Source organism: Bathycoccus prasinos (assembly GCF_002220235.1).
Source record: "Bathycoccus prasinos genomic : Chromosome_4".
Taxonomy (NCBI): domain Eukaryota; kingdom Viridiplantae; phylum Chlorophyta; class Mamiellophyceae; order Mamiellales; family Bathycoccaceae; genus Bathycoccus; species Bathycoccus prasinos.
The window spans coordinates 396,423-418,521 of NC_024005.1; the positions used below are offsets into that span (position 1 = coordinate 396,423).

The following is a 22,099-nucleotide window of genomic DNA, read 5'->3' on the forward strand; positions in this document are numbered from 1 at the left end:
AGAAAAAAAACATTTAGGGTTACACTTAGGGTTTCAATCTCGATTTTTAGCTTCTTGCCTTCGGGAAAAAATCATCCAATCATCCAAAACACGCGACAGAAAAAGAAGACGAACGAAGGAGCAGACGAGAAGAACGAGGAATACTATAATGAACCTGGAAGAGTGGTACTTCCAAACACCCGTCGTGACCAGGTGTTACCTGACCATGTCGTTTTTAATTACCGCCGGGTGCGCGTTAGAGGTACGTTTTTAGAAGAGGTTCTTTTATTTTCTCTCTCTCTCTCTCTTTGTTCTTAAGCGTCGTCATCATCTTGGGGGCATTTTTGGCATCAAATCTATGTTTACTCACCTTCTTTAAACGTTAAAAACAGGTCATATCCCCATTCTCGGTGTACTTCAACTCGAACTTGGTCTTTCGCGAGTACCAACTTTGGCGGTTAATCACAAACTTTTTCTTCTTTGGCGCCTTGGGATTGGATTTCGTCTTCCACATGTTCTTCCTCGCCCGGTATTGCCGAATGCTCGAGGAAGGGACGTTTCGAGGGAAATCGGCGGATTTCTTCTGGATGCTCGCGTTCGGGGCGAGTTTATTAACGATGATCGCACCGTTCGTGAACGTGCAGTTTTTAGGGAGCAGTTTGACGTTTATGATGGTGTACGTGTGGGGGAGGAAGAACGAAAACGTGAACATGTCCTTTCTCGGGTTGTTTTCGTTCACGGCGCCGTATTTGCCGTGGGTGTTGTTGGCGTTTAGCACGTTTTTGGGATCGAGTCCGGTGGTAGATTTGTTGGGGTGCGCTGTTGGGCATCTTTATTTCTTTTTGTGGAGCGTGTATCCGGAGATGACGGGCAGGAGGGTGGTAAAGACGCCGAAAGTGGTGAAGTTTTTGTTTCGGGAAAACGCCGGCAACGGAGGAAGCGACGTGAACATTCGGTTAGCCGGGGGAGGTTTTGGAAGAGAAGACGACGAAGAAGGGGACGAGAGAGGCGTGTTGAGAAGAGCCGGGGTTTTGTTCGGTCAGCAACGAGACGAACCGCGCGCGAGGAGAGAAAACCGGGCGAGCAGTAGCGACTCGGATGAGGACGAAGAGCGGGAGGAGAACGCCGCGGACGACGAGAGCAACGATATTAACAACGAAGGAGAGAACAATAGCTTACGTAGACGCGAAATAGCGGCGGGCGCTGCTGAAAATAGAAGACGAGAGTGGTACGACGAGTAAATATAAAATACTGTAGTATCTTTTTAGGAATGAAAATTGTAAAACATACATTTAACAACAGGTCAAATAGATTCCTCCTACTCGAGAAATTTTCAACCGCTAATATATAAGACTAATAGACCAAAGTTCGCTGCACGAGGCGCATGGCCGCGTTGCTAAGATTTGCATCGACACTCACAACGGTTACTCGAAACCTCACGTTATTCGTCGCATCAGATTCTAAACGGAGCGATAACGGCAACTCGCCGTTCTGCTCGCTGAAGAACCGAGCGCCAAAAACGGCATTGGCGGGATTGGGATCTAAGCTCTCGTGTATCGTCCACTTGGCGTTTTGCAAGACGTTGCACACGTTCGAAAGACCGGCGCATTGCGCGTTCACGTCGATAACTTTTTGCTTTTGCGCGATTGCGGACATCTGGTGCCACTTGGCAAAGAAATCTTGCGGTTGCGTCTGTTGCGCGACGGAGTAAAATTTCGCCGCGTGAATCGGAAGCTCGATGGGGGGGATGTCTCGACCATCGAAAGCGACGACCAACTTCGGCGTGTTGACAAAAACCCCGTAGCACGCGCACTGCATTTGGCACTGTGCTTGCATTTTAGAACCGATATCTTGCGGTAACGGCGCGAGTTGTGTTTTCACTTCCGGTACGTCGTCCACCGAGAGCGAAAATTGAACATTCTTCTCGGTTTTATTTCCCAGATATAACGCCAAACGACCTCGAGAACCTTGCCATTTACTTTTAATGCCAATTTGAAGTTCGGCGTCTTCGTATAACACGCCCGAATCTTGCGCGAGAAGTTTTCGTACGCACTCCTCGACGTTCACCGTCGGCTCGAGGAACCTCTTTCTTTGTTGTTGTTGCGCCGGAGCGATGCCGAACGGATCGTCAAAGCCGCCGACTAAAGCGGCGAGATCTTGCTGTTGTAAAGGCGGTGATTTATGCTTTTGCTGCGCCGGTGGTAACGCAGCAGCAGCTGCACCACCATTGCCCAGGTTCAGTCCAAACGGATCGTTATTGTTGTTCGTAGTAGCCGTTATTGTTGAAGCGTTTGAAGCATCTCCTCCGCCGAGCATCAAGCCTCCGAGCAAGTCATCTAAAGCTGCTGAAGTGGATGCGTTGACGGAGGAACCAACACTCGCAGTTGTTGGAGGTAACGATAACGACGTTTTGCCGCCAACCCCTCCACTACTTACCTTCTTCGGCTTCGACGATGGTAATCCCAACAATTCGTCCAAATCAATCGTCCCGCCCGTCGTCGCCGGTTCGTCCTCCCCTTCTTCTTCTTCTTCTTCTTCCGCAATCGCTCCTAAATCTAACACGTTGCTATTGTTTGCGCCACTTCTCTTCTCGACGCTTTTGTATTCAACCGGTGCTCGTTCCGATGCGAAGATAGAATCGTCTTCAGCGTCTGCAGTTTGCACCATCTTCTCGAGCCAAGAATCTCTCTTCGGATACTCCGGCATCGGCTCCAACGCTTTGAACATAGCCGCGTCGCCACTTTTGATGATCCCAAGATACTCCGAACATCTCTGTTGCAACTCTTCGTCCATATCCGACATACACGATTGAAAACCATCCATGATGAGCTGTTTTGACGCGGCATCGCACCCTTTGCGACAGCATATTTTACACAAACTCGAGGCTAAAATTTGTCGCGTGCGACAATCGTTCGATTGTCGCAAGCCTGAAATGAGTATGGGCACGTATCGATTCACTGAACAGTGCTGCTCGTTCGTAATCAAGTAGCCAAACTCACCGAGCATGTAACCGGCAGATTTCAATAACATATCGTGCGGCGGCGTTTCGCGCACTCGCACGCCTTGCGATTGAGGTGCTTGTTGTTGACGTTGCGTCGCAGACGCTAGGCCGAAAAAGTCAACGACATCGGCACCACCGCCATCAGCAGTACTCGATCCGTTGGTATCCCCGAGAACGTTGTCGTATCCATTCATCCCGTTATTTTCTTTATTCTTTTCCGCGGCTGCTTTTGCACCACCTAGCAATCTCCCCAACGCCAATTTCGCCGCCGGCGCGTGTAAACTCGGATCGTTCGTGACGACTTGGACCAATCGAAACCAAACGTCGTCCGATATCACGTCGTAATCGCCATCCCCGAGTTTATCGATCATTTGCATGGCTACCGAAGCGTACCACAAACGATCGTTTTCGCTAAACCGTTCGGCTAAAATCATGCACTTCAACACCAACTCTTCTTGAATCTCGTAATCGTCGTCGCGGTCCTCCACATATTGCAACAAGTCGCCGACAATTTCCCTCGCGTTCGTGTGGTCGCACATGGCAAACAACAAACCCAACGATCTCTTTCGAATGCTCACATCTGCGCTTCGTAACGCTTCAACGATGGTTTCTCTCAAAGGCTTTACCGCCTCTAGCGTGTCCGGACTACTCGCTAACCTCACCAACGCGGACAAACCTAAATACCTAACGTTCGGCTCCTTCGTGTTCCTCGCGAACTCACCCAGTTGCGTCGCGCACTGATCCAACAGCTCGTTAGAAAACTCCAAGGACGTCGTCAACGCGATCACTTCAAACAAAACCGCATTCAACGCGTTATTTTTGTTCACGTTGGCAACCTTCTCCGTGCCGGTTAAGATTTTCTTCAAAATCGCCAGCTCCGCGCCCAACGTCTCCGCATCTTCCGGCGTCGGAAACTTCCTCAGCACGCGCATAATCCTAGCTTGTAACCACGGCGCGGGGATCCCGTAATACAAATATTCCGGCAAAACGTCTCGATTCTTCACCACTCTCTCCAACAAACTCACCAACGGCGACACGCAATTCTCGTACCCGCGATAATCCCCCACCGAGACGATCCCATCCAACAACGTCACCACGGCCAAGCAAATCCCCAAATCCTTCTCCTCCAACAAATACGCCATCTTCGCCGAAAATTCCTCCGGATTCAAAATCTCCGGCATCTTCCTAAACAACCTCAACAAACACAGCGCCGCCTTCTTCCTCACCAAAGGCCGAATCGTCGTCGACAACAAAATATTCACCACGTCCCCCGCTAAACTCTCCGCAAACTCCGCCCCGCCCACGTTCGCGATGCACGCCAACGCTAAACACTGAAACGACTCGTTCTTCGAAACCACGTCGTTCCTCACGCTGTTAATCGCCATCCGTAAAAAATCGTTCGACTCGTTCAAAATCACCGACGTGACCATATACCCAACCTGCTTTTCCGCGTATTTCGGTTGACTGATCAACGACACCGCCTCCGCGTGCCCGACGTCGCACTCGTACCCGAGCATGAACACATATAAGAGTTTCAAAATGTATTTCTTTCGGTCGTACGCGTGCAGTTGGTCCATCTTTTTAAACTTTCGGCGGAGTTTCGCCAGTTCTTCCACCACGATCGATTTCTCTTCCTCCTGTGAAGAAGAAGTGCAAAATTGAAAGGGAAGTAAAGATGTGTCAGCGTTCATAACACGTAAAGAGAGAGAGAGAGAAAGCTCGAGAGAAAGAGAACGCTCAGCTCTTTGCTTTCGAGTGGTGCTCGTGCTCGTGCAAAGACGCTCTCACACGAAGAGAAAGAGAAAGAGAAAGAGAAAAGAGAGATCCAAAACGGAATAGAATTATACCTGATTCGCGCAGTTCCGAATCTTCTCCACGAACTTGGTCAAACCTCGCATGCCGCCGAGGAACCCGCCGTTACCGCCACCACCACCGCCGGTGAGTGAAGACGACATTTGCTATTGTTTGTGTGCGTGTTGTTTAATACTACTACGCGTGCGTATATGTTTTGAGGCGTCGAGAGAAGAGAGAGAGAGAGAGAATTCGTAAGTGTTTAGGGTTTCGGTTGAAAGAGAAACGTCTTTTCGTTTCTCGAGGAAAAAAAAAGATTCAATTTCACTTTTGATCACATCTCTTCTTCTTGTTGTTGTTGTTGTTGTTACTTTCTATTCGTGAGAAACCTGTTGAGAGAGAAGAGAGATGCTGACGAGATTGCGGAAGAGGAAGGTTGGTCAGAGAGATGTGTGGGATTTGATCGTGAAGAACGACGATATTTGTTTCAAACACATTCTTCCGAGGTTGAATTCGACTGATGTGAAATTCTTGTACGAGGTGAACAGTGAAACGAGAAAGTTGATTAAGAGATCATCTCGCGCGGGGGATTTGGAAAAGAGTTTCGAAGTCCAAGAGATGTCGTCGATATCGACTTTGGAAGTAGCGTGGGAGAACAAATCGTTGTGGCCGAGTAACTGGAGCGAAACAAAATTCTGCTCTCGAGTTGCTTGGACGAATAAACTCGAGTTCCTCAAGTGGATACGAGAGGAGAAAAAGTGTGAATGGGATTCAGGGACGATTCATGTGGCCGCAAACCAAGGCAACCTGGAAATGGTAAAGTATTGCGTTGCAAAGAAGTGTCCTATCGATGCGTGGGCGTGTGCAGAAGCTGCCGGAAACGGTCATCTCGAGGTACTCAAATACTTACGCGAAGAAGCCAAAGCGCCGTGGGACGGTTGGAGCGTATTCTTCGCACTCGAGAAAAACCACCCCGAATGTGTACAATACCTCTTCGACAACAACTGTCCTCTCCCAACCTAATCATCCTCATCATCAGTTAAACACACGAATACATTTTAAAGCACATATTTTTGTCCGTAATATATACACATACATACTCCTTAATACACCCGCGATACGGTCCGCGTGCGTTCGCATTCTCCATTTTTCTTCTAACGAACTCGAGACGAATGAAAGGTTTGACGTATACCATCGCGGATAAACTGTACGTCTCTCTCACGAACGAGTGCCAGAAAAACCTCGTCAAGACGTTGATGGAAACTCGCGGCCCTCAATTTAAATTCTCGTTACCAAAGTTGGAGAGAAACCCATCCGTGGAGGAGGTGTGCGTGGCGATCGACGCGCACTATTCGCGCGCGAAAATCGTCGGCATGGGGGAAAACGACAGCGGCGTCACCTTCGCCGGCATCGGCGACCCCTTGACGCGACTCGATGCGCTCGAACATATCGTCCATAAAATTCGAGAGAAAAGACACGGGGTTGTTTTACGCGTGATGACGAACGGTCTGTACGACGTCCAGACGGCACGACGCGCGGCGGATTTGAAGTTGGAGACGTACACGGTCAGTTTGACGAGTGGAGAACCGGAACAGTGGAAACGGTTGACGCTGCGGGACGACGTCAATGACGATGCAGATTTTTTCTCGCTTTCTGATTGGTGCGCGTTCGTGGACGCTTTAGCGCAGAGCGGGAGGAAAGTTGAAGTGACGACGCCGGTCGCGCCTGGTGTGGACGTGAATCTGGCGAGGGAGTTAGCGATGAGTCTCGGCGCGGTGGAGTTCCGGACGAGAGAGTATTTCCCGTGAGGTTACGGGTAGAGATACCTATAGCGCTGATGATGTATATTACTTTTGTATTATTTAAACGAGAACTTTCTTGTGCTTCAATCGATCGAACGCGGTCGACCCTTCTTTCTCCCACCTGTACATCGCCGCGCAATACGAAACCGCCGACAAGCACCCGACGCCGCACGCGTAATTCGAAATCGCGTAATCTCCGTCTAAAGCGATGGCAATCAAAGGATACTGCAACGTCGAAAACACCGCGCTGACGAACATCCCCCACCCGACTAATAAACCGTAATACTTATACCCAAACATCTTTCCAATGGAACTAAAAAACATCGCAAAAACAATCAATCGACCAACCGCGTACAACACTAACCCGACGCTGTGCACTTCTAACGCTATGCTCGCGCCTCCCAACTCTAACACGAAAAAACTTGAACCGACTGCAATCGACGCGAACGCCATGGTCACCCCTAATCCAAACGTATCCGCCACCATCCCTCCAACAGGCGCCAAAAAAGCCGCTAATCCGTACACCATTGCAAACGCGTTCGTCATGGTCCCGTCGTCGTCTCCTAATCTTTCTAAATGCCACCCGATGCTCCCGACGTAATATTGAAACGGCGTCACGAGGACCGTAAACCATAACACCAATCCGACGTACTCCTTCGTCCACATTTGCTCTTTCCCACTTAAATGCACCGTAAACGTCCCATCGATCGGGTCTACCACATCCTCCGCACTCTCCGCCGCTTTCAAATCCTTCTCGTGAATAAAACTCGCCGATTTAGGCAACGTCCAAAACGCCAACGCGAGCATCAACCCGACCGCTCCGGCGAAGACGCCGCCGTACGCCACCGTCAACTCCCCTTCCTCGCTCGTTTTTTTCGCAATCCCAACCAATACCGCGTACACCACCCCACTCACTTGAAACGCGCCGCTCAATCCAGACATGAACAACGCGCTATTTTTCGGAAACAGTTGCGCCACCGGTTGCACGCACAACTGCGCGCCCGACCCGAGTCCAAGCAAGAACAGGTTGACCCCCAACGCAATCTCGTTCGAGACGGATTGAAACGCGATGCCGAACGCGCCGCAAATCACGCACGAGAAGGAAACTTGCGCGATTAAGCGAGTCCCGAATCTGTCTCGTAAAATGCCAAAGACGAGTCTGCCGCCTTGGACGGACCAGGCGCCGGCGGTGTAGGCGGCGCCGAGCTTTTTCTCGGGAATGGTGCTGCCTAAATGGATGAGTTGTCTTCGCAACGCCGGGTAGCCGTAGATGGTGCCACCGACGAGGGAGGTGGTGAGGAAACAGTAGAGGTATAAGAGGAGGTTTTTCGTTCGTTGCGCTTTGGCCAACTGCATCTTTTCCTCCTCGGGGGGCATCTTTATGAATAAGTGCGAGTTCTTCGGGTGTTTCGGAGTGACGAAAAATGCTAAACAATACTAAAGTCTCTTTATTGCGAACGATGATAAATCTCCGCCACTTACCCGCGCGCTGTTATATTCTAAACATTCTAAAACTCTTTCTATACGTACTATCTGTTGTGTCTATTATTTTTTGTTCTTATTGCTGACAGTGTTAATGTTGTTGTCCAAAGCTGCCTGGACGAGTCGTCCGCTTCTCGTCGCCGCCGCGGTTTTGGCGGGCGGCGTTTCGGCGACGACCTCTTCGAGTTCTCGTTTCCGGCGACCACTACCGGAGGCCGGGGTGAACTTTGGTCGACGATTACTTTGAAGAGGAGTTTGTTCGATGGTGAACGATTCGTTGTTGTTCGTTCGACGCGACCCGCCCGTTCCTCCTCCTCCTCCTCCTCTTCCTCCGCTCGTCTGCATTGGCGTGCTTTCGACGACGGCGATGGTATTGCACGTGTCTGGAACTCTTCTCGGGGTACCGTCTATGCCTCCACCAAAGTGCGATGTTAAAGGCGTGCTCTGCACGGCAAATCTGTCACCTCGAGCTATGCCGCCATTTTTCGAAGGAGGCAAAGGCGTTTGTAAAGGCTGTTGAGAAAACGCGTGCGTCAACTGTCGAGGCTTAATGCCGCCATTTCGAGAGGCGCCGATAACGGTACCATTCGTGTTCTTCGCGAACCTATTCTTAGAAACGGTGTTCAAACCTCCCATCATGGCGTTCTGTTGCATGTATACATTTCTGTTACTCGCACCGTGTCTGTTGCTAGTTTGCAAACGAGACGCCTCGTTTTGACGCTCTCTCTTCTGTTGGGCAGCTTTCGTTCTCGGCGAGAGCGGTTTATGCTCTATGACGCGCGTTTGATTCGAGCGAACCGAGTTGAGAACTTTCTTTCGAGCTTGTTGTTGAAACGCCGAGGAAGCGGATGAGGTCGACGGTTGCGCCTTTTGGTGATGATGCGAAAGCGCTAAAGCGGTGCTGCTGTTCAAATTCGTTTGACCACCACCACCACCCAACTTTCTCGGCGAACGACGGAGACCGACCGTCTGTTGATGTTGCGTCAGAGTTTTCTTATTTTTTGCCACCGGTGGTGGAGAAAACGGAACGAGACTGCTCTTTTTCGCAGCGGCGCTTTTATCTTCGTTAACGTTGAGATTATTCTTTCCGACGACGAGTTGGTATCGAGAAGTCAATTTTGTCGAAACGTTGAGATCGTGCGCTATCATCCCGATGCATTCTGGGCAGAACTTGCCGTAATACGGTTCCACGTCGGATTCAAGAAGTGTTTTTGTGCCTTCCTCGAGTCCAAGAAGGAAGAATATTTCCTTGACGAGCTTTGTGACCGCTTTCGCCGTCTCTTTGGCGGAAGCAGAATCTTCTTGGATTTCTTGCTGCTTCCGAGAGGTCTTTTTCGCTCCAGATGCGCTGTTGGTCACCGGTTTCATATTCGCAATGAACGGTATCTCGTCGCCTTTAATCGAACGCATCGCATGCAAAGTCAGTTTTAAATGAATTTGAATGAGATATTCTCGTCTCTTCAATCCTTTGTTTTCTTGCAGCTTCATAGATCCGGCGGAGAATTTCGATTTCAACTCCTTTCGATCCAAGCACAAAGTTTCCTTGGTTTCTCTTAAAATTTCACCCCATGCTTTGCTATTGCTCGCCTGGTCTACGACACATCGGCGTTTTGCAAGCGAAACCGCGAGTCTTTTGACGATATTTCTCGAAAACGCTCCTAAATCTGGATCTCGTTCGTCGTTCGGTTTCGCGCATTTGGTTTCGATAAACTGGTCGTACGTCCCTTTTGCGGCGGTAAAACAATCCGGCTCCGGACCGACCGTCCAAAGTTCAATCTTCGTATCTTTCTTTTTCTCTACCGGCGTGGTGTTCGTGCTCTTTGCAACTTTTCGTCGTGGACTTTTGAACGTTTTCTTCGGCGAAAACACCACGTCGTCTTCGTCTTCAAAGTTCACCGCGGCAGTTTGCTGCCGTTTCTTTCTACCTTGCCTTGCAGGCGAGAGAAGGCCGCGACCACCGTTTGGAGTACCAACAGTTCTTTTTTTCCGTTTCATCGCTGACAGCGGCGGGCTTTTCGGTAAATCGAACGCGTTGGATTGATCGCGCACGCGCGTAAACTTTCCCGGCGAACGAGGGTCCTCGTAGTCAACCATACCGTCAAATCCAGCATCCGAACTTCTCTTCGTTGTCGATATAAACTCGTTCTCGAAGCGCGCGTCAAGCGCGTGAAGGAGCGAAGATGTCGCATCATTTAATGGTGGAACTCCCCTGATCTTTTTCGCAGAACGGGAAATGGATGCACGCAGTCGCATACCCGCTGTCGCCGTCGCTGTCGCAGCCGTCCCCGAAGAAGTAAAAGAGCGTTTTTTACCATCCATTTCAACGCCGTACCATTTTTCGAGACGCTCGACGATTGGCACCGAAGCAGATGCGTCTCTTGGCGTGATTCGCGTCGTCAAAGCTGCAAACGCGCTAGAATAGTACTCCCCTGTCGTATCTTCTTCTCTCCCATAATTGGCCGTCTCATCTTTTCCTTTCGAATCGTAGTCACCTTCCTCCATCACGACGTCGTCGAAATGTTCCTTCGCCTCTTCGAATGTGGTCGAAGTCGTGCGTTGTGACGATGGGATGTTCAAGGATGGTTCGTCTTCTTCGCAGTACTTGGTCAAACTCGTTGTCGTTGTCGTTGTCGTTGTCGTCGTTGTCGCCGTGTGCGTTGTTGGCGATATTCTTTTTGATCCGCCAATGGTCAGTTGAAAAAGTCTGGAAACGTCTTCGCACGCTCGAAGCCTTTTCGTCTTAAATATACCTCCGCTGAGCAGAGAAAATGCATCCCTCAAATGTTCTGAGCTGTAACGATACTGTTGATGTTGTTGTTCTCGAGCGTTTCGCTCGCCCTCTTCGCTTGCCGTTATTTCTCGAAAGATTTCACTCTCGTCCGCGAGAGCAGGCGTTAAACTGAACGACGTTCGTGTCAACGGTTTCAAAACCGCTACTATTCTTTGCTCTCCGTCCTGCTCGACATCGCCATACTCTTCGTTGGAATCTGCGATAAGTTCACACGCGGCGTACGCGTTCTTTACGCCCAACGCGAGGAGCAATCCTTCACCGTTTCCATCGTTCACGTGTAATATCGTCGTTTTCGCGTAATCTAAACTCGATAAACATACTGCGTTACGATCGAGACACGCTTTGATGATTATTTGTTTCACACCGGTGTTAGAATTCTGGAAAGAAGATGAAGCCATACTCAGAGAAACTTCGCGACCGTCGCCGCATTGAACGAAAATTTCAGCCGTTCTCATCGTCTTCGTCTCCCTTTTTGTCATCGACGGCGAAGGATCGCTCTTGTTCGCGATGGTATCGCTCGGTAAGAAATCATTCAAAAGCCAACACGATGGAACGCTGGTAATTGCTGACGTTACCGCGTCTGCGCGAGCCGCACAACCGCCAAATCGTTCGCGAAACAACGCGAAGTATTCTCGCACATCGTCGTTATCACCATCGTTCGAAACAGAATAGTTCGTCGCGAGTCGCAGACAGTGCGCTCGGATATTCTCGCGCTTCAATTGTGTCTCAACGCCGCGGAAGCCGGCAAAGACTCCCTGATCAATTCTATGTTCTTTATGTTTCTCTGATTGTACATTAATATCCGCATTATCGTCGTCATCACCATCCATGTTTGCCAAAACGACGAGCATTGAGTATTTCTTCTTCCTCGCTTCATCCTCGTCCAAGTCGTCGTCGTCGTCGTCGTCTTCATCCTCGTCACTCTCTGTGATACCGGCGATGGCGCCGTCTCTTTCTTCAGTATCATCCGAATCGCTCGTTTCTACATCACTTTCATCGTAATCATCCGAGAGTGCGTTCGTCATAAAAGCATCAACTTCATCGTCCTCGCCGTCGTCCTCGACATCATCATCCTCTCCCTCCTCGTTTTCCTCTTCTTCTTCATCCGGTTTCTCCATATCCGCCAGCGCTTGCAACACGTGCTTCGCCAAGTTCCCGAATCGCTCTCGCTTCTTCTGCCTTTTCAATTCACCGCTCCTCCTAGTATTTTCCACGCAATCACTCAACATCATCTTTCCTTCTTGGTGGTCGTTTTCATACTCCAGAATCTCCGTCAACTTTTCGTACACACGTAAAAACCGTCCCGCGCTCTCCGCCGTGATCGAACGGAAGCGGCCAATCGCCGCCGACGACTCGGATATCATCATCTTCTTCTTTGTCTTCTTTTTCTCACGAAACCCGCTAAATCCTCCTCGTGTTTTGTGACCCTGCCCTGCGCCACCGAGAAGAGAACTGTTCGTGGTGGTCGTCGTCGTCGTCGTCGTAGTAGTAGTAGTATTCGTTTCTTCCTCCTCTTCTTTGTCTTCTTCGTCTTCTCTTTGCAGTTGCACAATCGCTCGTCTCACGAATCCATCCATCTGCGAGGGCGTTTTCGACGCGTCGTAAAATCTCGCGCAAAACTTGGTTTCGGTGCACGTCGTCGACAGCATCCTCTCCTTCTTTGTCTTCTTTGTCTTCATTCGTCGTCTTACTCGTCGTCCTCTCTCGTCGTTTACCTCGTTCCCATCGGAATCATCATCGACGCTAAAAACATCACATCTCGGCGCCAAGAAACGCTTGACGAACAACTTCGCGACCGAAACCGACACCCTCGCTTTAGAGGAAACGTCTACGAGGAGAAATATCCGATCGGGAGGACGAGAGGAGGAAGAATCGGTGCGCCGCATTGGTGGTGTTGCGCGTGTTTTTGTGCCGCACAATTTTGAATTTTACGAGAAAAAGAATGAGGAATTTAATTGAACGAAACACTTTTGCCTCAGAGAACCAGAGAAGCGGCGTTAGCGACGCGACGCAGTAGTCCTTCCTCGTTGCGCGCACGCGTCGTTGCAGAAGAAAGAAAGAAGACCTCTCTGCAAAAGCGAAAGCGCTGGTGGTAGTGTGTGTGCTTTGCGTTTCAAATCGCACGGAGGTGCGTAGTATTACAAATATCTCTTCTTTGTCCGTCCGTCTTCGCGGGTGGTGCGCGTGCGATATCCGACCAAAGGCAGCCTGAGGACTTGTTCCGTTGGTTTTCACTGTTTTGCACGACACCATCACACGTTCAGACGACAAAAAAGCCGTTCATATATCGCGCCGTAGTGTATCTCTCTCTCTCTCTTTTTACTTCTTTTTCGGCGCTTGTTGTCCTCCTCCTTTGTTGGTGTTCGGAAACCGCGCGGACTTTCCCGATTGCTTCATCTGGGCTTGGGATTTCGGCACGTTTCCATTCACGTCTCTCGACATCTTAATACCGGACCATACGCCGGTACCTTGCATGGAATCAGTCGCGCCGACGGCGTAGGCGATACCGTCCGCGGCTGTTTTAATGGATCAGAAAATAGGCATGGTATGTGTGCTGTTGGAGTTGTGATGTGCGAAGATGTTTACGCGTGATGATGTGGATAAAATCTGACGTCACGCGTCGTGTTGTTCGAGAAGAAGGAGCGAGAACGCGAGAGATATACCATCTCGAACATTCGAAGAAAGACGCGAGAAAAACGCACGTAAACACACGTAAAACATTGCGATGATGATGAGAAGAAAAGGTGTCGTTGTTATTACTCGTGGTACTGTTGAATACTGTTGGTTATTACACGTCTATGACTGCGTCTTCTCTCTCCCACGACGACGAGGAAGAGGAGGAGGAGGAGGAAGCGTCGGCGGGTAGTCACAGCACGGCGACTAACTCGACGTCAAACTTCAACGTCGCGTTCCCTGGGATGACCCCACCGGCGCCTCTCGCCCCGTACCCTAACTCCGGTGGTATGATTAAAACTCGTTTCCCTCCTACTTTCATGCCTTCGATGCCTTCGGCGCCGAGTATGCCGTCGTCCCAGCCTTGAATCACTTGCCGAACGCCGACTTTAAACTTTAACGGACTCCCTCTTTCGTACGAACTATCAAAGGTCCTCCCGTTCGTCAAACGACCCGTGTAATGCGCTTGAATCGTTTGCCCTTTCTGCGGGGAGGCCCCCGTGCCGACGACCACGTCCGCGTATTGCATCCCGCTCGCCGCCGTGCGGAGTTCCGAGTCTTCGTACTGAAACTCCGGTAACTTGGCAAAAGCACTCGAACTTGTTTGAAAGAACGCCGCCGAGGCGGTAAAAATTGAAGCCGCACCAGTCACGAACGCGCGCCTAAACGTATTCGTATTCGTAGCATTCCTCTTAACATCATCGTCATCGTTCTCATCGCGCATCCTCGCCGCCGTCCCGTTCTTAAGCGTCCGACGCTGCAACGGTGATGTGGTTGTTGTTTTTCCCGGCATCATCATCGCACGTTTCTTCATCGAAGAAGAAGAAGAAGACAAAGAAGAAGTTAAAGCTTTAGAGGCGGAAAAAGCAGAAGACGTCGTTCTCGTCTGCGTGCAAAAGGAGTAGGTCATCGCGTATTCCTCGTCGCGCGTATGTGTGTATGTTTCTCTCGCGTAAAATGGTACACAAAAGTTTGGGAAATGTCGACATTATAAACCAAAGAGAAGAGGTTTGCACTGAGAAGAACAGAAGCGATACGAGAGAGCGATGTCCTCCTCCCAATCGCTGAACGACGATGAAACGAATGCTTTTTCTTTGCTGCGTACCCCGAAATACTTTGTCCCCGAAAACGAGGACTCTTCGTCGTCTTCTTTCGTCGACAAAATCATCCCAAGAGGAGGACGCGGATTTGGAGACGAAGCGGATGGATTCGAATTGGATTCCTTTACGGAAGCGTTCGACGCGTCCACGTCCAAACTCTCCGAAACGCTCGAACACATCGACTCAGCTTTAGATTGGACGAACAATCCTTTACGATTCGTCTTTGCCACGTTTACGGTGTGCGCGACAATCACGTGGTTCGGCTACGCCGGAGATAACATGCACTTGCACAGACAAGCGGGGAGTTTAGCGCACTGCGGAGGGTTGACGCGAGAGATGACGTGGACGAGCGGGATGATTTGTGGGAAGAGAATTGGCGGTGTGGTGTTACTTGTATACAGATTGATGTGTTTCGTGTTGTGTTTGATGTATTGTTACTATGAAAATGTTGCTTGGTTTCTGGCGTGTCTCGGGCGAGCGCCGAACGAGTTGGAAGCGTACGCGGAGTATTACGAGTGGACGGTGTTAGTGCTGGCGGCGTTTTTCGGGGTCGCGACGGTGGCGAGTTTTAAAGGCGTGTTTGGGTATTACGCGAGAGAAGATTCGGTGAAATTCGTGGGGCATTCTGGGAAGACGAATAGACTCGGACATTGGGTGGTGACGTTGTATTCCACGGCGTTTACGTTGGCGTTGGCGTTGGACGCGTACGAGTGGGCGAGGATGATTTTTTTACCCAGGTGTGCGGCAGACGACGAACAAGGAAAGCTGGAGACTTTGCTCGATCCGAAAGCGAGGGAGTGTTATTTAAACGAGCGGTATTATTTCGCGTACGGAATTAACTTGATTTTGTTATTCGGCGAGGCGTGTTTAGGCCGGTTGACGTTTCCAAAGTGTTATTTAGGCGCGCCAATTTTCGCGTGTTGTTTGTACGTGTTAGTCGTGGATGTCATGCACGGGTACTTTGGAATGCAATGGCCGACGGAGGCGATCAACGTCATGCGATGGCAGGCGTGTTTTAACGTCAACGCGATCATTTTTGGAGTCTTTTTCGTGCACTTTGTTTTAGTGTGGACGTTGGGAAAGACGAAACGATTCTTCGCCAAAGTCTTGTTCGATGATTTCGACGAGAGAACGCCGTTGTTCATGTAAATAATAGCAGTAGCAGTAATAATAGTAGTATAATAGTAGTGCGTGTAATATTCTTTATAAAAACATTTTAACGCGTCTTTCTCTTCCTCAGAGAAGCAGCGCCGCCTAACACCTTCCCTCTTTGCTTCAACATGTACGAAAACAACAACGGCCAACCCCACATGTAACAACTCATAAACACCTTCATCAACGTCGGTCCGTGCAAACTGACATTCATCGCGTTCGGCATTTGCAACACGTCCAACTTCTTCGATTTCCCCAACGGCCCTATGCTCGCGTAGGCCAACGCATTCTCACTCGCCACGCCGAGCGGGTACAAGACCAAAAACAGCGAATACCGCAACCACACCAAAACTTTCGGAGGTCCACTTTTCGGCGATAGAAGTTTGAAGAAATAAAACGAGTATCGAACAACCTCGGTGATACCCCAGGCGATGCATAAAGTTTTCACGTTCACGCCCATCTTCAAAACATGCGAGAGGAACGACGACGACGAATTCAGAGGCCACTTCCCACCCTTCACCACTTTCCCAATCACAGCTGCGAAATCCAGATTCGCTTTCCTCGTTTCCGGCGTCATCACGAGCACCGCCCAAAACGTCCAAATTCTCGAAAACACCTGAAAAAACGTCAACAGAACCGGTGATTTCACGAGGCCGAAAAACGCGTGCGCGATTTCCATCACCGCCGCCGTTTGTGCTATCATTAAGATTGGGGACGTTTTCTCGTACACGTTTGCAAAATGTCGAGTTTTAATCGTTTCCACGAGCACTTGGAGCCAAAGAATAGCTAAAGTGAGATTATAAAAGAGTAGATAATACTTCACAGCAGCACTCGCAGTACTTTTAGCCATTGTTGTATCCTTCGTATTATATGCAGTATTAGAAATTCGTTTAGTAATAGTAGTAGGGGTAGTACTACATATGTGTCAAGTGAAAATTCTTCCCCTGAAACAAAAAGAACCATGCTATTTTAGGGTTTCAAATAAACCCTAAACTTCTCCGTGGAGAAAAGACTAATCCACTCGCGAAAGCGCCATACCTCGCGCTTTATATATACACGTGTATTCTGTATATATCCTCTCTAAACTCTCTTCAAAACAACAATCTCCTTTTTGTTGTTTCGTCGCGTGATATTTATGCGCACCACTGCGTCCGCTTTTCGCCAGCAAACTTCGCGGTTCTTGTTGCGTCGAAGTTTTTCTCAAAGCGCGTCGTCGTCGTCGTCGTCATCGGTGAAACGCATCGTCGAGATTTCGTCCACGTCGTCCTCGGCGTCGAGGAGCACTTCTCTCGCGTCGAAGCAAAAGTCCCCTGAAGCTGTAATTTCGAGGAAAGGAGGAAGAAGAGCGCGAAGTTCCGTCGCGATGAACGCCATCGCGGACGAAGTCACCAAGGAAAAGCCGAAAACGATTTACTTGAAAGATTACCAAACGCCGGCGTACGAGTTCGAGCACGTGAACTTGTCTTTTCAACTGAACGAAGAACACACGACGGTTTCATCTTCGATCGATGTTCGCGTCCAACGTAAAAAGGAGACTTTATTTTTACACGGCGATAAGAGCATGCAATTGGACGCGGTTCTCGTGAACGGGACGCAAGTTGCGGACGAGCGGTTGACGCGAACGAACGCCGGTTTGTTCGTGAGCGGGTTGCCGGAGGAAGATTTTACGCTCAAGATTGTGACGACGATTAAGCCGCAAGAGAACACCGCTTTGGAGGGTTTGTATAAATCGAGCGGGAATTATTGCACGCAGTGCGAAGCGGAAGGGTTTCGTCGAATTACGTTTTACCAAGACAGACCGGACGTGATGAGTAAGTTTACGACGAGAATGGAAGCGGCGAAGGATAAGTACCCGGTGCTGTTGAGTAACGGGAACTTGATCGACAGCGGAGACGCGGACGGTGGAAGACATTTCGCCGTCTGGGAAGATCCGTGGAGGAAACCGAGTTATTTGTTCGCGTTAGTTGCCGGGAACTTGGCCAAGATTGAAGATTCGTTCACAACCATGAGCGGCAAGAAGGTGGATTTGAGGATTTACACCGAGCCGCATAACATCGACAAAGCCGATCACGCGATGGTGTCGTTGATTAAGAGCATGAAGTGGGACGAAGATACGTTTGGGTTAGAATACGATTTGGAGTTGTTCAACATCGTCGCCGTGGATGATTTCAACATGGGTGCGATGGAGAACAAAAGTTTGAACGTGTTCAACTCGAGATTGGTTTTCGCGACGCCGAAAACAGCCACGGATGCAGATTACGCCGCGATCGAAGGCGTCGTCGGACATGAATATTTCCATAACTGGACGGGAAACAGAGTCACGTGCAGAGATTGGTTTCAATTGTCTTTGAAAGAAGGTTTGACGGTATACAGAGACCAAGAGTTTAGTTCGGACATGAACTCGAGAGGCGTGAAGAGAATCGGGGACGTTTCAAAGTTGCGAGCCGCGCAGTTCCCGCAAGATTCCGGGCCCATGGCGCACCCGATTCGACCGGAAGAGTACATCAAGATGGATAACTTTTACACCGTGACTGTTTACGAAAAAGGCGCGGAAGTTGTGAGAATGTACGAATCGTTGTTGGGCAAAGACGGGTTCAGAAAAGGTATGGACTTGTACTTTGAACGACACGACGGGTGCGCGGTGACGACGGAAGATTTCTTCAGCGCCATGGCCGATGCGAACAATACCGATTTGAGCGCGTTCAAGCCGTGGTATCAACAAGCCGGAACGCCAATCGTGGACGTGAAAACGTCCTACGACGCGTCGACGAAGACGTTTACTTTGAAAGCGACGCAGACGGTGCCGGCGACGCCGGGACAAGACGCCTCTCAAAAGAAGGCGGTGTTGATGCCCATCAGAGTTGGTTTATTGGACAAATCTACCGGGAAAGACATCGAAATTGCCTCCGTGAACGGCGTCGCGCAAGAAAAAGGCACGACGACGGCGGTTCTACGATTCGACCAAAAAGAACAAACGTTTACGTTTGAAAACGTCGAACAAGACGTCGTGCCGTCCATCTTGAGAAACTTTTCCGCGCCGATTAAAATGACGACGGATTTAGAGGAAGGCGACTTATTGTTTTTGATGGCGAACGATTCCGATCCGTTCAACAGGTGGGAAGCTGGTCAAACGTTGTTTCGATCTCTGTTGGTGAAGTTAATCGCGGACGAGACGAACGGGAAGGCGCTGGAAATGAACACGAAAATTACGGACGCGTTGAGAAAAACCATCGAAGGCGCAAAAGCGGCGGACGCGGATAAGGCGTTCATCGCGAGAGCGATGATGGTGCCGAGCGAATCCGAATTGGTCGAAATGCTCGAACCAGGGACGGTGGATCCGGACGTGGTCAAAGCAGCCAGGAAGTTTGTCATGAAATCGTTAGCGGCGGATTTGAGGCCGCTGTTGGAAGAAACGGCGAAGGCGAACTCGGCGCCGGCGTACAAAAACGAACCGGCGGACCGAGCCATGCGTTCTCTCAAGAACACGTGCTTGGGATACTTGTCCTACGTGGACGCGCCTGAAGTCGCTAAAGACGCGTTGGAGCGATATCAAAACGCGGACAACATGACGGACAAAATCGCCACCCTATCGGCGCTTTCCGACAAAGTCTGCGCCGAGAGAGAAACAGCCTTTGATGCTTTTTACCAAGAGTGGCAACACGACCCCTTGGTCATGTGCAAATGGTTGAGTTTACAAGCCGCATCGGGCGTCCCGAACAACTTGGGGAACGTCAAAGCGTTGTTGACGCACCCGGCGTTTGACATCAAGAACCCGAACAAAGTGTACTCGTTGATCGGCGGCTTCATGTCCAACCCGACGACGTTTCACCAAAAAGACGGTCAAGGCTACGAATTCTTGGCGGATGTTATTTTGCAATTAAACGATATCAACCAACAAGTCGCGGCGAGAATGGCTGGTGGGTTCACGCGATGGAGAAAATACGACCCGAGCAGACAAGCGCTCATGAAGAAACAGTTGGAAAGAATCATCGCCACGGAGAATTTGAGCGAAAACGTTTACGAGATCGTGAAGAAGTCGCTCGATTAAACTTTTTTTTTTAAGTCAAACAAACTACACACACGCACAGGAACAAACTACATAATATACTACTGCTACATGTACTTCAACTACAACTACTACGTACGACGCGAAATCTAAAACATCGACGCGTTTATTATTAATACAATGCGGACAAAAACTGTTGCGAATATCTCGCGTTCGTTCTTTTCACTCTGACGTTCAGAAGCAAGTGTACGCGCCTCCCTAAAAGCGCCTCCAAAACGTGTCTCGCTTTGACGCCGATTTGACCAATCGTTCGTCCATCTTTGCCGACGACTATTTTACGATTTCCTCCAGATTTTACAAATAAATCGTGTTCGATTCGAACGGAACCGTCTCGAAAGTCTTCCCAGGATTTATGGACGATTTCGATGCCGTAGCAAATTTCTTTGTGCACTTGGTCGTAGACGGATTCTCGAACGACTTCAATCGCTCGACTTCGATCGTTCATTGCGGTAGATTCGGAAGGGGAGTAGTCCCAAGGTCGAGGTTTGGCGAGAGAGATGAGGTGGTTGAATAAAGTCTCGGTACCTACGGAGTGTAGCGCGGAGACTGGGAAGGCTTTAGAGAAGGTCTTCTTCGGGTCGGTCGCGAGCGATTGGATGAGCTCGGGGAGTTGTTCCGAGCGCTTGCTTCGATCCATCAAATCGACTTTGTTCAGGACTAATATTCCCGGCGGCGGGGCTGCTTTGTTCGTCACGACATCGTCCTTTTCATTCTCCTCGTCTTTTTCTTCATCTTCGTCTTCCTCCGGGAAAAGAAACTCCTCGTACCGTAGCTTTCTCATCTGCTCCGTCATGGCGTCGATCGTCTCTCTCACTCGCCAATCCGCTTTCTTCGCCTGCCTGTTCGCGTCCACGACGAACAGAATCGCATCGCAAGTGCTCGCCGCCGCCCACCCTGAAGTCACTTTACTCTCGTGCGCTCTGTTTCTGTAATGTTCCGGCCCAACAATCCCGGGTAAATCGAGAAACACCACCTGCGTGTCATCTCTCGTCGTCGTCCCGATCGTTTCCATCCTCGTCGTGTTCGTCTTTCGAGACACCGCGGAAACTTTCGCCCCGACTAACGCGTTCACCAACTCCGACTTCCCGGCGTTCGGGACGCCTAAAATGCCCACCCGTATCGATTTTTGCCGTTCGATCGGCACCGATTCCTCCGCTCCTCCTATTTCTCCTCCTCGTTCTTTTTCCTCTTCTTTTGCTTCTCCTCCTCCTCCTAAAACTCGATTCCAATTCGCCGCTCTCACCGCCGCGTGCGCTCGTTTCGTCGTCCGTTGCACGTCGTCCCTGATGATCTCCTCTCTCGTTCGTCGATCTTTTTTCTTCCTCTCTTCTTCCAGGAGAAGTTCTCTCTCTCTTTCCTCCGTTAAAGAAGACTTTGATGGTCGAGGGGTAAACTGTACCCTCGGGAAATCTTTGTTGTTGTTGTTGTTGTTATTCGCATACCGTCGCTCTTTCTTCTGATACAGATGTCGAGCATTCGTATTGGAAGAAGAAGAGGCGAACGACCGAGAGAGACAACATCGAAACTCGCTTTTTATGATGGTCTTCTTTCCTCTCCTGAGCAGCAAAGCCGTCAGCGTTGTTGCCATCTCGGACGAGAGAATTTTCTGTGTGGAGTTCTTTGGGCCGTCGAATTGGAAAAAAAACAGTCCTCTCATCATCATCATCAACTCAACATCACCGGAACCCTAACAAAGCGGCGATGAACGTGACCCCGATCGAACCGCCGATGCCGAAAAGAAATATCGTGCCCATGTTCACGAACATCACGTTTGGAGGAGACGAGGATGAAAAAATGTCATCTTCTCGATGATGATGATGTTGAAGCGCATTTCGTTGTTGGCGTTGTAACGGTTTGGGATCCCCCAGCGCGGTCGTCTCGTTCGTTCGCGTGTTCCAGAAGTACGTCTGACCACTCGCATCGTCGAGGACTTCTTTCCAATCGTCGTCTGAATCGTCGTTTCGCGTTGGGACGACTGCTTTTATCATCGCAGATGCTCGTTTGTTGGTTGGTTTTTTCTTCTTCTTTTTGAAAGCAGCAGCAGTGTTGTTGCCGTAGGACGCGCGGAGGACGAACTCGATCTTCGAACGATGAAAGTCATACTCCGGTGGCGAACGTCGTTTTGAAAGTATCTCTGGGGCTATTTCTAACGATGAGGGAGAGATGCGTGCGATGCGTTTTGTGAGTTTTCTCGAGTACGCGCGCAACATGTCGTTTATTCTGAAGTATATTTCTATTTCGTAATTGAGATGATGTGTTACA

At 49.8% G+C, this 22,099-nt stretch overlaps 13 protein-coding genes across 13 annotated transcripts; 5 read left to right on the top strand and 8 right to left on the bottom strand.

The window, feature by feature from the left end:
* Positions 1-148: 148 nt before the first annotated feature.
* Positions 149-1,220, top strand: Bathy04g02020 (Derlin-2; the record flags this gene model as incomplete). Its single annotated transcript, XM_007513762.1, has 2 exons — positions 149-241; positions 372-1,220. 2 exons carry the CDS (start codon positions 149-151, stop codon positions 1,218-1,220), a joined length of 942 nt encoding a protein of 313 aa, XP_007513824.1.
* A 112-nt stretch (positions 1,221-1,332) lies between these two features.
* Positions 1,333-4,671, bottom strand: Bathy04g02030 (predicted protein; the record flags this gene model as incomplete). The annotated part of the gene is made up of 1 exon (XM_007513727.1): positions 1,333-4,671. The coding sequence occupies one exon, from the start codon at positions 4,669-4,671 to the stop codon at positions 1,333-1,335; it is 3,339 nt and encodes a 1,112-aa protein (XP_007513789.1).
* A 718-nt stretch (positions 4,672-5,389) lies between these two features.
* Positions 5,390-5,794, top strand: Bathy04g02040 (the record flags this gene model as incomplete). The annotated part of the gene is made up of 1 exon (XM_007513807.1): positions 5,390-5,794. The coding sequence occupies one exon, from the start codon at positions 5,390-5,392 to the stop codon at positions 5,792-5,794; it is 405 nt and encodes a 134-aa protein (XP_007513869.1).
* A 149-nt stretch (positions 5,795-5,943) lies between these two features.
* On the top strand, positions 5,944-6,579 carry Bathy04g02050 (predicted protein; the record flags this gene model as incomplete). Its single annotated transcript, XM_007513616.1, has 1 exon — positions 5,944-6,579. The coding sequence occupies one exon, from the start codon at positions 5,944-5,946 to the stop codon at positions 6,577-6,579; it is 636 nt and encodes a 211-aa protein (XP_007513678.1).
* Positions 6,580-6,633: 54 nt separating this feature from the next.
* Bathy04g02060 (predicted protein) lies at positions 6,634-7,950 on the bottom strand (the record flags this gene model as incomplete). Its single annotated transcript, XM_007513506.1, has 1 exon — positions 6,634-7,950. The coding sequence occupies one exon, from the start codon at positions 7,948-7,950 to the stop codon at positions 6,634-6,636; it is 1,317 nt and encodes a 438-aa protein (XP_007513568.1).
* A 168-nt stretch (positions 7,951-8,118) lies between these two features.
* Bathy04g02070 (unknown protein) lies at positions 8,119-12,732 on the bottom strand (the record flags this gene model as incomplete). Its single annotated transcript, XM_007513746.1, has 1 exon — positions 8,119-12,732. One exon carries the CDS (start codon positions 12,730-12,732, stop codon positions 8,119-8,121), a length of 4,614 nt encoding a protein of 1,537 aa, XP_007513808.1.
* A 433-nt stretch (positions 12,733-13,165) lies between these two features.
* Bathy04g02080 (unknown protein) lies at positions 13,166-13,321 on the bottom strand (the record flags this gene model as incomplete). The annotated part of the gene is made up of 1 exon (XM_007513523.1): positions 13,166-13,321. One exon carries the CDS (start codon positions 13,319-13,321, stop codon positions 13,166-13,168), a length of 156 nt encoding a protein of 51 aa, XP_007513585.1.
* Positions 13,322-13,712: 391 nt separating this feature from the next.
* Positions 13,713-14,429, bottom strand: Bathy04g02090 (FKBP-type peptidyl-prolyl cis-trans isomerase; the record flags this gene model as incomplete). Its single annotated transcript, XM_007513754.1, has 1 exon — positions 13,713-14,429. The coding sequence occupies one exon, from the start codon at positions 14,427-14,429 to the stop codon at positions 13,713-13,715; it is 717 nt and encodes a 238-aa protein (XP_007513816.1).
* A 136-nt stretch (positions 14,430-14,565) lies between these two features.
* Positions 14,566-15,768, top strand: Bathy04g02100 (predicted protein; the record flags this gene model as incomplete). Its single annotated transcript, XM_007513331.1, has 1 exon — positions 14,566-15,768. The coding sequence occupies one exon, from the start codon at positions 14,566-14,568 to the stop codon at positions 15,766-15,768; it is 1,203 nt and encodes a 400-aa protein (XP_007513393.1).
* Positions 15,769-15,835: 67 nt separating this feature from the next.
* Bathy04g02110 (predicted protein) lies at positions 15,836-16,621 on the bottom strand (the record flags this gene model as incomplete). Its single annotated transcript, XM_007513661.1, has 1 exon — positions 15,836-16,621. One exon carries the CDS (start codon positions 16,619-16,621, stop codon positions 15,836-15,838), a length of 786 nt encoding a protein of 261 aa, XP_007513723.1.
* A 513-nt stretch (positions 16,622-17,134) lies between these two features.
* On the top strand, positions 17,135-19,819 carry Bathy04g02120 (aminopeptidase N; the record flags this gene model as incomplete). Its single annotated transcript, XM_007513750.1, has 1 exon — positions 17,135-19,819. One exon carries the CDS (start codon positions 17,135-17,137, stop codon positions 19,817-19,819), a length of 2,685 nt encoding a protein of 894 aa, XP_007513812.1.
* Positions 19,820-19,949: 130 nt separating this feature from the next.
* Positions 19,950-21,425, bottom strand: Bathy04g02130 (GTP-binding protein Era; the record flags this gene model as incomplete). The annotated part of the gene is made up of 1 exon (XM_007513479.1): positions 19,950-21,425. The coding sequence occupies one exon, from the start codon at positions 21,423-21,425 to the stop codon at positions 19,950-19,952; it is 1,476 nt and encodes a 491-aa protein (XP_007513541.1).
* Positions 21,426-21,513: 88 nt separating this feature from the next.
* Bathy04g02140 (predicted protein) lies at positions 21,514-22,047 on the bottom strand (the record flags this gene model as incomplete). Its single annotated transcript, XM_007513744.1, has 1 exon — positions 21,514-22,047. One exon carries the CDS (start codon positions 22,045-22,047, stop codon positions 21,514-21,516), a length of 534 nt encoding a protein of 177 aa, XP_007513806.1.
* Between the last annotated feature and the right edge of the window lie 52 nt (positions 22,048-22,099).